This window comes from Pongo pygmaeus, chromosome 11 (genome assembly GCF_028885625.2).
Source record: "Pongo pygmaeus isolate AG05252 chromosome 11, NHGRI_mPonPyg2-v2.0_pri, whole genome shotgun sequence".
NCBI lineage: Eukaryota > Metazoa > Chordata > Mammalia > Primates > Hominidae > Pongo > Pongo pygmaeus.
Window position 1 is genome coordinate 89,420,800 of NC_072384.2, and position 13,339 is coordinate 89,434,138.

The 13,339-nt window shown below is 38.5% G+C and overlaps 1 protein-coding gene across 1 annotated transcript in view; it reads left to right on the forward strand.

The window, feature by feature from the left end:
• Positions 1–245: 245 nt before the first annotated feature.
• WDR75 (WD repeat domain 75) overlaps positions 246–13,339 on the forward strand; it is a 34,443-nt gene continuing 21,349 nt past the window's right edge. Inside the window, exons 1-4 of the mRNA XM_054476911.2 lie at positions 246–407; positions 7,212–7,341; positions 10,016–10,081; positions 10,922–11,012. Of these exons, the coding sequence (XP_054332886.1) occupies positions 322–407; positions 7,212–7,341; positions 10,016–10,081; positions 10,922–11,012 (373 nt within the window). The 5' untranslated portion in view covers positions 246–321. The remainder of the gene's footprint in view (positions 408–7,211; positions 7,342–10,015; positions 10,082–10,921; positions 11,013–13,339) is intronic.

Here is a 13,339-nt window from a genome sequence, read left to right on the forward strand (position 1 = left end):
CTTTCCCTTCTGGCGGAAAAAGCCATAGAGTCAGGTTGACAAGGCCTGAGAGAAATATGTCTGTATTAAATAATTGTGTATAGGTATATAATAAAAACTGGTTGTCTCTAAGTCTCTGTTTTGCTTTTACCTTTTCTTACAAGTGTCTTAGTTTGACATTGCCCATACAAAAGATGGCTGCACGGAAGCCTAGTCCTACCACGGAGTCTCAGGCCTAGAAGGGCCCGTGGGTGGGTTCTGTGGGCGGGGAACAGCCTACCCGGCTCTAGGTAGGAAGTTCAGGGCGGGACCAGAGATTGGCCATTTTGCGACTGCGCAAAGATGGTGGAAGAGGACAGTATCCGCGTGGTTCGTTGTGGCGGCAGCGAGTTGAACTTTAGGAGAGCTGTGTTCTCTGCAGATTCTAAGTATGAGGGGCACCGCGCTTTGTCGGCTGAGGGGCGGGGCGTGAGTTTCTCGAGGGTCGGGGAGAAGGAACTGTCAGTCGCGTTCGGACTGGCCCGCCTGGCGGATATCGGCTTTGGGTAGAGCACGCGCCCGTGGGGGATCCCCAGGGTACCCGGGAAGTCCGGTTAGCACTGCAGGTTGGGGTGCGCCCCCCGATTGCTGGACAGTTTGCCTGCAGGTAGATTGAAAGGCCCTGGAGCCGGTCTCTGTGTCGAGGATCTGGAAGGTGCTCGGGCGGCTGGAAAATGGTCCAGGCGTGGATTTGTATGCCACTACCTTTGCAGTACCTACTCTTTCGTACAGAATCATGTTTTGGAGTGACTAAAACCTAAAACTATTCCGCTTTTTCTACCCACTCCTCACCCCTGAAGCATAGTGCATAGAGCATAGTGCAGTCTTTTTGGAACTGTACATGAAAACAGATGTTAGATTCTTTATGAGATAAAAATACGCTAAGACTTGGTCTCTCTTCTCAGTGTAGCTGGAAACCAAACCACTCTCTGGCTTCAAAATCCACTTCTTACATTATGAAACCTTTGTAAGTTTCTTAAACTTTGCCTCAGTTGCCATCATCTGTAAAGGGGGATAATATTTAGTTTATCTCACGTGGTTATTGGGAGGATTAAATGCCTCAGTATGTTAAAACTGCGGACAACAATGCCCGGCACATAATGGCTCAATGTATGTAGCTGTAATCATTATTACTGTATTGTCAGGTTTTCAAATAACTTTAGGTAGAGTGGCACTTAATAAAATCAAAAAACCCTTTCTGTCTTAGAAGAGTAGAGATAGTATTTTATAAAAATTTGTAGCCTCCACAATATTCTTTTTTTTTTTTTTTTTTTTTTGATACAGAGTCTCACTCTGTCACCCAGGCTGGAGTGCAGTGGCTCGATCTAAGCTCATTGCAACCTCCGCCTCCCTGGTTCAAGCAATTCTGATGCCTCGGCCTCCTAAGTAGCAAGTATTATAAGCGCGGGCCACCACGCACGCTAATTTTTGTATTTTTAGTAGAGAGAGGGTTTCGCCATGTTGGCCAGGCTGCCCTGGAACTCCTGGCCTCAAGTGATCTGCCCACCTGAACCTCCCAAAGTGCGGCGATTACAGTGAGCAACCGTTCCCGGCCCACCCCCACAATATTCTGCATATGAGTGTATGACAGGTAGTTGTTGAAGGTAATGCAAGCATGACTGAAAGAGCTTTCATAAATTGCCTTAGAAGCCAAAAAAAGAAAAAATGAGTCCTTTGGCTTTGTTGACATTGATCTTATGAATCAAAGGAAGAAACAGGTTTTAAGAGGCTGTCACACTGTGACACTTCGGACTCATATCCGTGTAACCAGTTTCTTCTTCAGTGTACTGTTCCTATACCTTATTCATTATAATGAGGTCCATTGTGTGTTTGATTTGCTAAGCCCAACAATTCATTTTTTAAGTACTTGTCAACTATCTATTATGTATAACATGCTGCAATGACAAAAACTAAGATAATTTTAATATTGATCCTGCCTTCAAGGAGCTTACAGTCTAGTGAGGAAAAGGAATACTCAGTAACAGATTTTTCTTACTGTGGTCCTGTAGGAAGGAGCTCATAAGAAGAGATTACTTCCCAAACTAAGAAGGATGGAGAAGATTGCTGAGCAAATGACATTTGTGCTAGATGATATTTTAAGTGGGGAATATGGACAGAAGACATTTCAGGTGGGGAGGACAGTACAAGCAAGAAAGACAGAAGTGATTTCTGTTGAACAGGCTGGTACAGTTAGCTACTAAGAATGGTATATATTAAGGGAGGTAGTGGGAAATGAGGTTGGAAAGGACATATGCTGCCAGTTGTTGGTTGTTGTTTGGACCAAAGAGAATGGTTTTTTAATTCTTTAAGGGGACAGCAGTAATCAGTTGTAATTTGATTGTGTTTCTTCCATAATGTTAACCTGAAAACTGTAAAACTCTATGATACATGTTGGTGAGTGGAGAAATGAGAGCTGGGTAGGCTGGTGTACTCAAAGTACAGTGATGGCATAGAAGAGGGAGTTACATAGTCAGTTTTCCCTTCAGTAGTGGTTCTTGCAGCAATGGCAAGAGTTTGCCTCACCAGTGATACTGGGGGATGGAATGCCAAGCAAACAAGCTTGAAATCTGGGGGCCTTGAAAACTGGGGGGATGGAGACTTCCATGTAAAGTCAGTGTAATTACAGCATAGGGTATAAGAGATGGCAGGAAAAGACTCTGGAAGAATAGAGACTGGGGTTAGAAGACCAGTGCAGGCATCCAAGCAAGAAATCACTTTTGCCCAAACCAAGGTAATATTGAACATGGAGAAAAGAGACAGAGTTTTAGAGTGATTTCACAGTCAGTGTCAATGGGAAGATAGAGTTCAGTTCGGGGTTATTAACTCTAAGCTACCTGTAAAACAACCAGGTGGATATAGCTAGTAGTAGGTAGAAATTCAGCACTGAAGTTTGGAGAACTTGGTCAAGATTTAGAGATTTTTTTTTTGTCATCTATATATAAGCTAATCATTAAAACCATTTATCTAACAAATGACAGGATTTTAATGAACTCAGCAAAGATTTGAATATTATCTACAAGGTACCACAAGGGGTTGGCTGCTTTATACAAAGGGGAATAATTTTGTATTTTACCTCAAGGTGCTTATCAAGAAAGCCAAAATCATAAAAAGACAGAGTTGTGGAATTTTGGCGGCTTGCTCTTGAAACTAGAACAAAAACTCTGTTCTGGGTACTTGAGTAGGTAGTTCTAAGGGGCATGTGGGTATACATGTAAGTTCCTGGTGTTCCCGTATTAGATATTACTGACTCTCAGTCCAGTTCTGTTTGCATCCCATTCTGTGGCATCCCACAGTTATATGGTGCTATGAATTATTGCACTGGGGTTGTTAGGGTAGAGAAAACTGAAACAATGAGTCATCCTTGCCTTTCACTTTCCTAAATTGCCCACAAGCTAATGTCCCAAACTCAGTATTTTTCCCTTACAGATCATTCTGAGTATTGCTGCTGTAACAATTTTCCTAAGTTGTTACTGTTATAACATTATTACTCTGACTCTTATTCCTAGTCTTGCTCAGAACTTTGTAACAGTTTTTTGTTGCCTCCTTAACTATAGCTCCTCTATGTGGCTTTCAATCCCTTCTCTGATACAGCTCAACTCTTCCTACCCAACTGTTTCCTGATACTATCCATTATAGACACTTTGCTTGTCAGATAAGTACATTATCTGTGTCTTGTACATAATCATACTATTTCCTTGCTTTTGCTTATGTTGCTGTTTTTTCTTCCCACCCCTTAAATCATACATCCTTCAGAGTCTAGTTTAAATCTTGGTTCCGACTTCAAACATTCCTGATTTCTTACTTCTTCACTTTCTCAACAAAGATGAATCCTATGTGACAGGTGTTGTGGTGGGTGCATTACACACCTTCCAGTCTACAAGGTTAAGGTATTATCCCTATTTAGTGAGTGCTTACTGTGTATGCTAAGCTTGTATTTGCATGCAATGTTTTCATTTAAACTCTATGAGAATGTGTTATTTGCATTTTACAGTGGCTAACTGTAAGTGGAGATGTGAAGTTTAAAGAGGTTAAGTAAATTCTCCAACATCATTCAGCTAATACATAATAAAGCTGGCATTCGAATCCATTTGTATTTGACTTATTGTTTCTAATAAGTGAAAACACAGTGTCTCACCTCAAAGACTCACAGTCTGGTAGAGGAGAAACATAGTACACAGACAGTCTTAATGCCTTGTGGTAAGTTCTGTGATGGAGCTAAGCCCACTGTCATGTAGAAGCACATTAGGACGGGTGCTGATCTAGAATGAGAAGATGAGGAAGGGCTTCCAGGAGAAAATTCTGAGCTGAATCTTAAAGCAGTAGTCAAGAGAAATGGGAAAGACTGAAAAACTGTCACTGATTGGAAGGTTCTGAGAAGATATGACAACTAATGTGGTGTGCTGGATTGGGGTCTAGGAACATAAAAAAGACATTAATGGAAAAAGTGAAGAACTCCAAATAAATTATGTAGTCAATAGTCATGTACCAGTGTTAATATCTTAGTTTTGACTAACGTGCTGTGCTTATGTAAAGTGCTAACATTTGTGGAAGCTAGGTGAAGCGTATACAGAAACTCTGTGATTCTTCTGTAAATCTAAAATTATTTCAAAATTAAAAGTTAAAAAATAAGCTTACTCTTAGGAAATAAAAAAGAAGTAATTAGAAAACGTGTTCTATGTAGATAGCAGAGAGTGCAAAATCATGGAGAGAAAGTTGACTTTGAAGAGTTGCATTTAAGTAATTGAAGCCATTGTTCTATGCTGAGAAACAAGAAGAGAGGACATTCCTTTTTTCTGAGGAAGCTTATCAGAATCAATTAGGGAAAGTTTTCTTGGCCAACAGTAGCCTCCTACCCACCACTGTCTCAAGGAAGCCATATCTAAGGGACCTCTGCATATTGATAGGGTGTGTCTGGCGGATGGGGGAAGTTGTTGGAGTTATGAACTATTTTAATAGAGTACAGTGTTAAGTGAAAAAGTAGTTCAGGTTAGACTGGGATCAGACTACCAAAGCCTTAAGAATTTGGATCATTTCCTAAAGGCAGAGGGAAAACATTGAAGGATTTTAACTTTATCTGAGGAAGTAATATGGTCAAATTTGCAAAATTAGTCTGGTGTGACTGTGAAAGCTGCATTGAAGGACTGTACCTGGAGACTGTAGGAAGCCCTGAAGAGTGGTGCAGGCTGGAGATGTTAAGCTTCTGAACTGAAGTACTCATGGGAATGGAGAAGAGGCTCTAGCCAAAGGGCAGGTTATATATTGCAAATGCTTTGTTGCTCATACATTCTTGATCTTATACCATTTCATACAACCATGCCTCCTGGCTGACAGCACTTACAAGATTCCATTGATTATAAGATGCATCCTAATTTCAAAGAGATGAACATGTGAAAATCAAGTGTCTTGAACTAATAAAATAGGATAGTAGTGGTCCCAGTTTGCAACAAATTTAGTGTGTTGTAATACAGTAGCTCTCCCTTGTCCACAGAGGATATGTTCCAGGACCCTCAGTGGATGCCTAGAACCACAAGTAATACTAGACGCTCTATATAGTAAATGTTTTCCTATACATACATACCTATGATAAAGTTTAAGTTATAAATTAGGCACAGAGATTAACATCAATAACTAATAAAGTAGAACAATTATAACAATATGTCAGCATCACTACTCTTATACTTTGGGGCCATTATTAAGTAAAATAAGGGCTACTTGAACATAAGTACTTCAGTACAGCAATAGTGGATAGGATAACCTAGACAGTTTCTACGTGACTAACGGGCAGGTCTGTCTACAGCGAGAATGCTGGAAAAAGGAATGATTCATGTCCCAGGTGAGACAAGGGAATTCACTACTGAGAATGGCATACAATTTTAAACTTATGAATTGTTTCTGGAATTTTCCATTTAATATTTTCAGATTGATCTTGACTGTAGGTAATTAAAACCAGGGAAAATGAAACCATAAATAAGAGAGTACTGCTATGAATATAATAGACATGGAGCAAATATTTTTCAGTTGGAAGATACAAGAAGATTTATATTTCTGTGCCTTGTTCTGTGATAATATCATGAAACTAGTCAAACAGTGCCCCAAGTAGCTTAACCACTTTTAGTAATTTAGTAGCTGCTGCTACATGGAAGAAATCCACAAATCCAGAAAGACAAAGCAAAGCCAGCATTTCAGCAACAAGAAACAAAAATGGAATAAAGTCTTTGTATTTTTCTGTACAAAAGGCCCAGACCTCACCAACTGGAGCAGAACCTTTGACTTACCGTTTGTAAGCTGGTGTTGCCAGTGAATCATGGAGATGTTGGGGACATGGAAAAACACTGCTGTTGGCAGTACTATTGAAGAGTAATAGTTCATAGTGACTAGCACAGTGTTTGCATCCATTTAATGAGCAGGCAACTTGGTTCAGTTGGCTGTTTTTGCAGGATAATTCCATTTATAGCCTCTGTCTACAAACAGGCAAGAGATATGATATTGGCGTCATTAATCTTTTCTGAGTTAATAATCTCTTCTGAGTTAATGAACTGATTGGTCATAGATGTCCCCATAGACAAAAGGCACACAAATTTGAGTATACAATACTTAAACTATACCAAAAGAAACATCTGTTGCATTTTTATCATGGACAGTGAAAAGATCCTACTACCTATTGAGTATGTGATATGGTTTGGCTGTGTCCCCACCCAAATCTCATTTTGAATTGCAGCTCCCATAATTTCCACATGTTGTGGGAGGGACCCAATTGGAGATAACTGAATCATGGGGGCAGTTTCCCCTATACTGTTCTTGTGGTAGTGAATAAGTCTCACGAGAGCTGATGGATTTATAAAGGGGAGCTCCCCTGCACAAGTTCTGTTTTTGCCTGCCACCATGTAAGACATGCCTTTCACCTTCCACCATGATTGTGAAGCCTCCCCAGCCACGTGGAACTGTGAATCCATTAAATCTCTTTCCTTTATAAATTTGAAGAGGGAGATGGTAAGGTTTTGAATGAGATATGAAAAGCACCTAGGTGCAATGGCTCCCACCTGTAATCTCAGCATTTTGGGAGGCCCAGGCAGGTGTATCACTTGAGGCCAGGAGTTCAAGACCACTGAAACGATGAAAAATGTCTTTTTCAGCAGTGTGAAAACAGGCTAATACAGTATGTAAAACTTACTTTTCTTTCTTTTTTTTTCCAGGTATATCTTCTGTGTCTCTGGAGACTTTGTTAAAGTTTACAGCACAGTTACAGAAGAGTGTGTACACATACTGCATGGACACAGAAATCTGGTGACTGGAATCCAACTTAACCCCAACAACCATCTACAGGTGTCAAACAGTTTATAGCTGAATACTTTAAGATTGGCTTTGTTCTTGACAGAAAAATTTGAGTTGAATTTGACTGAGAAACTTTCCAGGTTATAAGTAAAATATTTGCTTATTTTCAGTTGTAGGGTATTTTTCACTTGCTAAATTACATTGCCTATAGCATATTCTGTCAACCATTTGTTCCACAGAATGCTAATAGGTGTTACTTGAGAAGCATATTCTTGGCTGTATGAGTTTCTGAAATTCAGGGCTAGGCACAGTTAAATGTATTTGTTGATTGTAATCTTTTTAGGTTCTCTTACATGCATTGCGAATATCCAAAAGGGGTATGTAGTATTTGGTGTTTCTCAAACTTACTTGGCTTGTGAACCGTTTGGTTTCTGGAACACATTTTGAAAAATGTTCGCCAGGAGGTATTGATTTGGTAGATATGTTCCTTTAGAAGTAAGGCTCTGGCTTATTCTAGATATTGCCTAGTCTTAAGACCAGTGTCTAGATAAGAAAATTTGTTTGGTGAGTGGGTCATCTAGTTAGTTTCAAGACAAATTTGGGAATGTAATTTAGTCCACATTTTCCCACATCCCCCACAAAGCAGCCCTTCTTTTTCAGTATTTAAGAATAACAAAATGGTCTTTTGTTCTTGCATACTCTCACTCATAGGTGGGAATTGAACAATGAGAACACATGGACACAGGAAGGGGAACATCACACTCTGGGGACTGTTGTGGGGTGGGAGGAGGGGGGAGGGATAGCATTGGGAGATACACCTAATGCTAGATGACGAGTTAGTGGGTGCAGTGCACCAGCATGGCACATGTATACATACGTAACTAACCTGCACATTGCGCACATGTACCCTAAAACCTAAAGTATAATAATAATAAATTTTTAAAAAGTATACTTAAAAAAGAATAATGAAATGGTCATGTTAATTCTGTTCTTAAGTTTCGGCAAATCTACTAAAATTTTATCTCAACAATATTTTGTTCTTGCTCTCATTTTTAATCCAATTCCATTTTCCTGGATTAGTCACAGCCAACTTGGAAGTTATTGATTAAGGATGGATTTGCATTGCCATTCACTTTTATTCCAAAGGAAATAAAGTAGCACCGATCTTTTCTTTCCAAAATTAAATGAGCTACTCCTAAAAATCAAAGTTAAGTAACTTTTCTGCGGGATCCAAGTACATATTTTATGCTTGCCATCTTCTGACGGTTTGACAAAAGTTTATCGCTGTGTGTAGTATTTGAATGTTTTTAATAGCAAAACTATCATTTTGTTAAAATTGAAATTTGTGAAGTCCATATACTAAGTTTTATAGCCAAAAAAAACATATATACAATTCATAAAAGCTTTGTTTCAGATGACTGAGAGTGAATAAAATTAGAGGAGGGCAGTTTTATCAGTAGATTTGGTTGAGGTGCAGGGGCAGCAGTTCTGGACTTAGGAGTCACAGTATTTGTGTATTAACCATTGTTTTGACAGTAATCACATGTTTGACTTGTTACATTTTACTAGTTCATATTTATGATTCTCATATGCAGTAATTGTGATATAAATTTCCTAGTTTGTATAATTTTTTGACTTGGATAGATAATATGGTTTTACTCCAACATTTTTACATTCCTCTTCTCTGAGTCCATGTCTCTATTTGCAGAAATCCTAAAATTGCCACTTTCTTTAAAAATATTAAAATTCTTTGTAAACATTATAAGGAAAGTATTTTCCTATAACAGTGACAACAAAAAATCTAGCAGAAACTTAGTATTAATAAAACTAAGTACACTCGGACAAAAATAAACCTATGTGTTAGTAAGGTCTTCTGGTGCTACCAAAGTATGGTCCACAGACCTGTGTCCTAAACCGTTAGTTACCATTCTGTATAAGAGTACAGAATGTGAGTATCACAAAACACTCTGACATTGCCACAGCATCCAAGCACATTATAATTTCTATTGTATTTTATGAAAGTATTGGTCCTTGATGGATTGGAAGAAATTTTTTTTAAGCAGAATATTCTTCAGTCACTTGAGAAGCACTCCCTTAATACTCATATAAGGTGAAAGGAGTTTGGCTAATAGAACTGAGTAAACTGAGTTCTGGCAGGAAGAGCAACAAGCTCTTGTGGGTGTTTTTTTGTTTTGTTTTGTTTTGTTTTTTGGAGAGTCTCACTCTGTCTCCCAGGCTGGAGTACAGCAACGTGATCTCAGCTCACTGCAACCTCAGCCTCCCGAGTAGCTAGGATTACAGGGATGTGCCACCACGCCTGGCTAATTTTTGTAGGGGTTTCGTCATGTTGGCCAGGTTGGTCTCGAACTCCTGGCCTCAAGTGATGCACCTGCCTGGGCCTCCCAAAGTGCTGAGATTACAGGTGGCAGCCACTGCACCTAGGTGCTTTTCATATCTCATTCAAAACCTTACCATCTCCCTCAAGATAGAAAGTTGACGTTTTTCCTCTCTCTTTTAGTTAAAACTTGAAATGGATGGATCTGCTTCTTGCAGAAAGCTGTGAAAAGATTGTTTTGCAGAAGCAATATAAATAAATGACTCTACCTCTTTAAGGTTAACAGTGAATTAACGAATAGAAAATGCCCCGATCAACATTTAATTATTCATTTGATATCTTGATGAATTTCTTTTTTTTAATCAATTTTGTATTGTTTTACCCTTTTAGCTGTATTCTTGTTCCCTTGATGGCACAATTAAACTGTGGGACTATATAGATGGCATCTTAATAAAGGTATGTGGATTGATCTTTACTTTTCGTTATGTGAAAAAAAAAAGGCAATGTAATTTAATGGTAGATGTACTGTTTCTTTCTATAAGGCCAAATATTTAAATAGACTTCCTAAACAAGTTACAAAATAACATAAAAAAATTAATTTGACTATATAAAAATTTTCCACTTATAAAAGACAAGTTAAAGCTGGAAGAAGATATTTACAAAAGATATTATTCCAAATATACAAAAATCTTCCCAAAAACCAATAAGGAAAAACTAAAGCCTGGTAGAAGAAATTGGCATAAAGTAGGAATATGTAAATTCACGGAAAAGAAATACAAATAGGCAATAAATATGAAGAGATGCTTAAACGCATTAATAAAGAAATCTAAATTAAAACAAATGACACAATATTTCCCCTCATAAATTTAGCCAAATTGTAGATTGAAAAAAAATCTAGTGATAGGTAAAGTATAGAGAAACAGGCACTTTTTTACCCAATGAGAGTTAAAACTGAAAATCAGTAAACACGTTTTGCTACAGCAGTCTCACCTCGGAATATAATGGCCTGTACACAAAGTCCTTATAGCGTTGTTTATGGTAGGAAAAAAGTTAAATATGACCTTGATGTCGGTTAAAATTATGATACATTCAATACAATACCATTTCAGATCTATATGTAGGAAACTTGAAAGGGTATTTAACAAATGTGTATTAGTTGTCTTCTGTAGGCCAGGTACTCTCCTTACGTTAGGAATATAGCAATGAGCAAAATACATAAAAATCCCTGCCTTAATGGATCTTATGTTCCACTGGAGGGAACAGACAGTAAACACTATGGTGCTCTTTATCTTTCAGACTTTCATAGTTGGATGTAAACTTCATGCCCTCTTTACTCTTGCCCAAGCTGAGGATTCTGTCTTTGTTATAGTAAATAAAGAAAAACCAGGTACGGTATAATTAACTTATTATATATGGCATTGAGTGGCTCTTTACATTTTACAGTTCCTCAAAATTTAACATTTTGGTTTTAATCTGAAGCCAACAGTTTTTAGAATCGGCATTTAAATTGCTTTTGTCATTATTGTGTTCATTTGGAGATGCTTTGTATGAATTCTGAAATATGCAGTGAGGGAGGGATTATTTTTTATGTAGTTGTAATAGTAGACTGCAGACCTCAAATTTTAAATCTGCTTTACAAAGGTGGATAGAATTTGTCTTTCTACTGAACTTAAATCTGTTATTAAGCATCACTATCGTTTTATCTATCATTGAACACTTCTTACTTTCTTGAGTCAGGGATGAAATGGCATAGAAAATCGGTTGATACTGGCCAGGCGCGGTGGCTCACACCTGTAATCCCAGCACTTTGGGAGGCCGAGGTGGGCAGATCACAAGGTCAGGAGATCTAGACCATCCTGGCTAACACGGTGAAACCCCATCTCTACTCAACAAAATACAAAAAATCAGCCGGGTATGGTGGCGGGCACCTGTAGTCCCAGCTACTCGGGAGGCTGAGGCAGGAGGAGAATGGCATGAATCCAGGAGGTGGAGCTTGCAGTGAGCCAAGATGGTGCCAGTGCACTCCAGCCTGGGTGACAGACTGAGACTCTGTCTCCAAAAAAAAAAAAAAAATTGGTTGATATTAAGAACCAATAATGTGACTAAGTTATTATTAATTACATTTTTACTGTCTTTGGAAGATTGGTCCATTGAAACTGCCGTGCATCAGCATTTTAGGAATTCCTAGAATATTGTCAGTGATTACAAATAATTGTCCCTTATGATAGAATTTGATAAAACAGAACACTGACATGAGGACACATCTAAAGAAATTTTCTGATCCCCAAATTCAAGAATGCCACTGTATCCTGTGGTGTCCTCCATAAAATACAGTTGTGTTCAGAATGAAGAATATGAAGCAGCTTTAAGATGATAGTGGGGCCGGGCATGATGGCTGACAACTGTAATCCCAGCACTTTGGGAGGCCAGGGCCGTAGGATTGCTTGAGGTCAGGAGTTTGAGACCAGCCTAGGCAACATATACCATGACCCTGTCTCTAAAAAGAAAAAAAGAAAAGTAAGTTAGATGTGGTGCCTATAGTCCTAGCTACTCAGGAGGCTGAGGTGGAAGGATCACTAAACCACCTCCAAAGGACATTTCAAAAAATGTTGTAGAGATGGCAATGTTCTTAAAAATAATTAAGTCCTCATGCCAGACGACTACTTGAAACATAGCACTCTTTTTTAAGTTCGGTTTTGTATATTGAATACATGAATTTCTGATAACAGTTCACATGTTTATGAAAAATTCAAGTTCCTAATCTTCCTGACAGGCAGTTAGTTGATCACTAGGTTTGGGATGTACTTTAGGAATCTGCATTTTTAATATCGTCCCAGGTGATTCTGCTCATCACTCGTATTTGGTAACAACTTCCTGTACTCACTCCATGATTCCTCACTTGGAAAAGTAGTTGACAATAGCTGTAGCAAAACTTTTTACCCATGATTCTAAACACTGACTGCGCATAAGAATCACATGAAGAACTTAATAAGATTCTGTGTGCTGGGGCCTAGATTACTGAAAAATTTCCCAGTTGTGTCTAATATGCAAGACAGGGTGGAAAACGACTGATCTAAAGTAAAGATCTTGTGTTGTAATCTAAATTCTTCTCATAATGAGATCTGTTATTAGTCTTCAGTACTTGGCATATAATGGGCACCCAGCATAAGAAAATCTGGATAGCTGCTACATAAAAATGTCAGTCAGGCTTGAAAAGATCCCCTGTGCTAGCTGGCTTGCTTATTGCACCACTGGCCTCTCATACTCAAATACAAAAACATATATTATACATATATGTATACCCTTTTTGTGTTATCTGTGTTCCACAGCCCAAAACCAGACTCTGATAGAAAATTGAATAAATCGTGTTGCAGTTACTTCTCTGGTTTGAAAACAAATTAGCCTTTTATTAACATGTTATTTTTGATGGTATTATTTCTTGACTATGTGTCATATAGTCATTCAACACCTAATTGAGCCCCCACCATGTGCTAAATACTGTTATGATTGCACAAAACAAAACACTTCTAAGTCCCAGTAGTAAACTGACTGGATTAGTTAATATGATACAGTAAGATGAAAGGTGGTCTAGAGAAAAATAAAGGAGGAGAGGGAAATGGGCAACATAGGAGGAGTAAATACTAAATGAGAGGAAGAAGGGCTGTGCAGCTATATTGGAGAAGGGAGGTGGGTGGAAGTGAGCCAGTGGAGAAT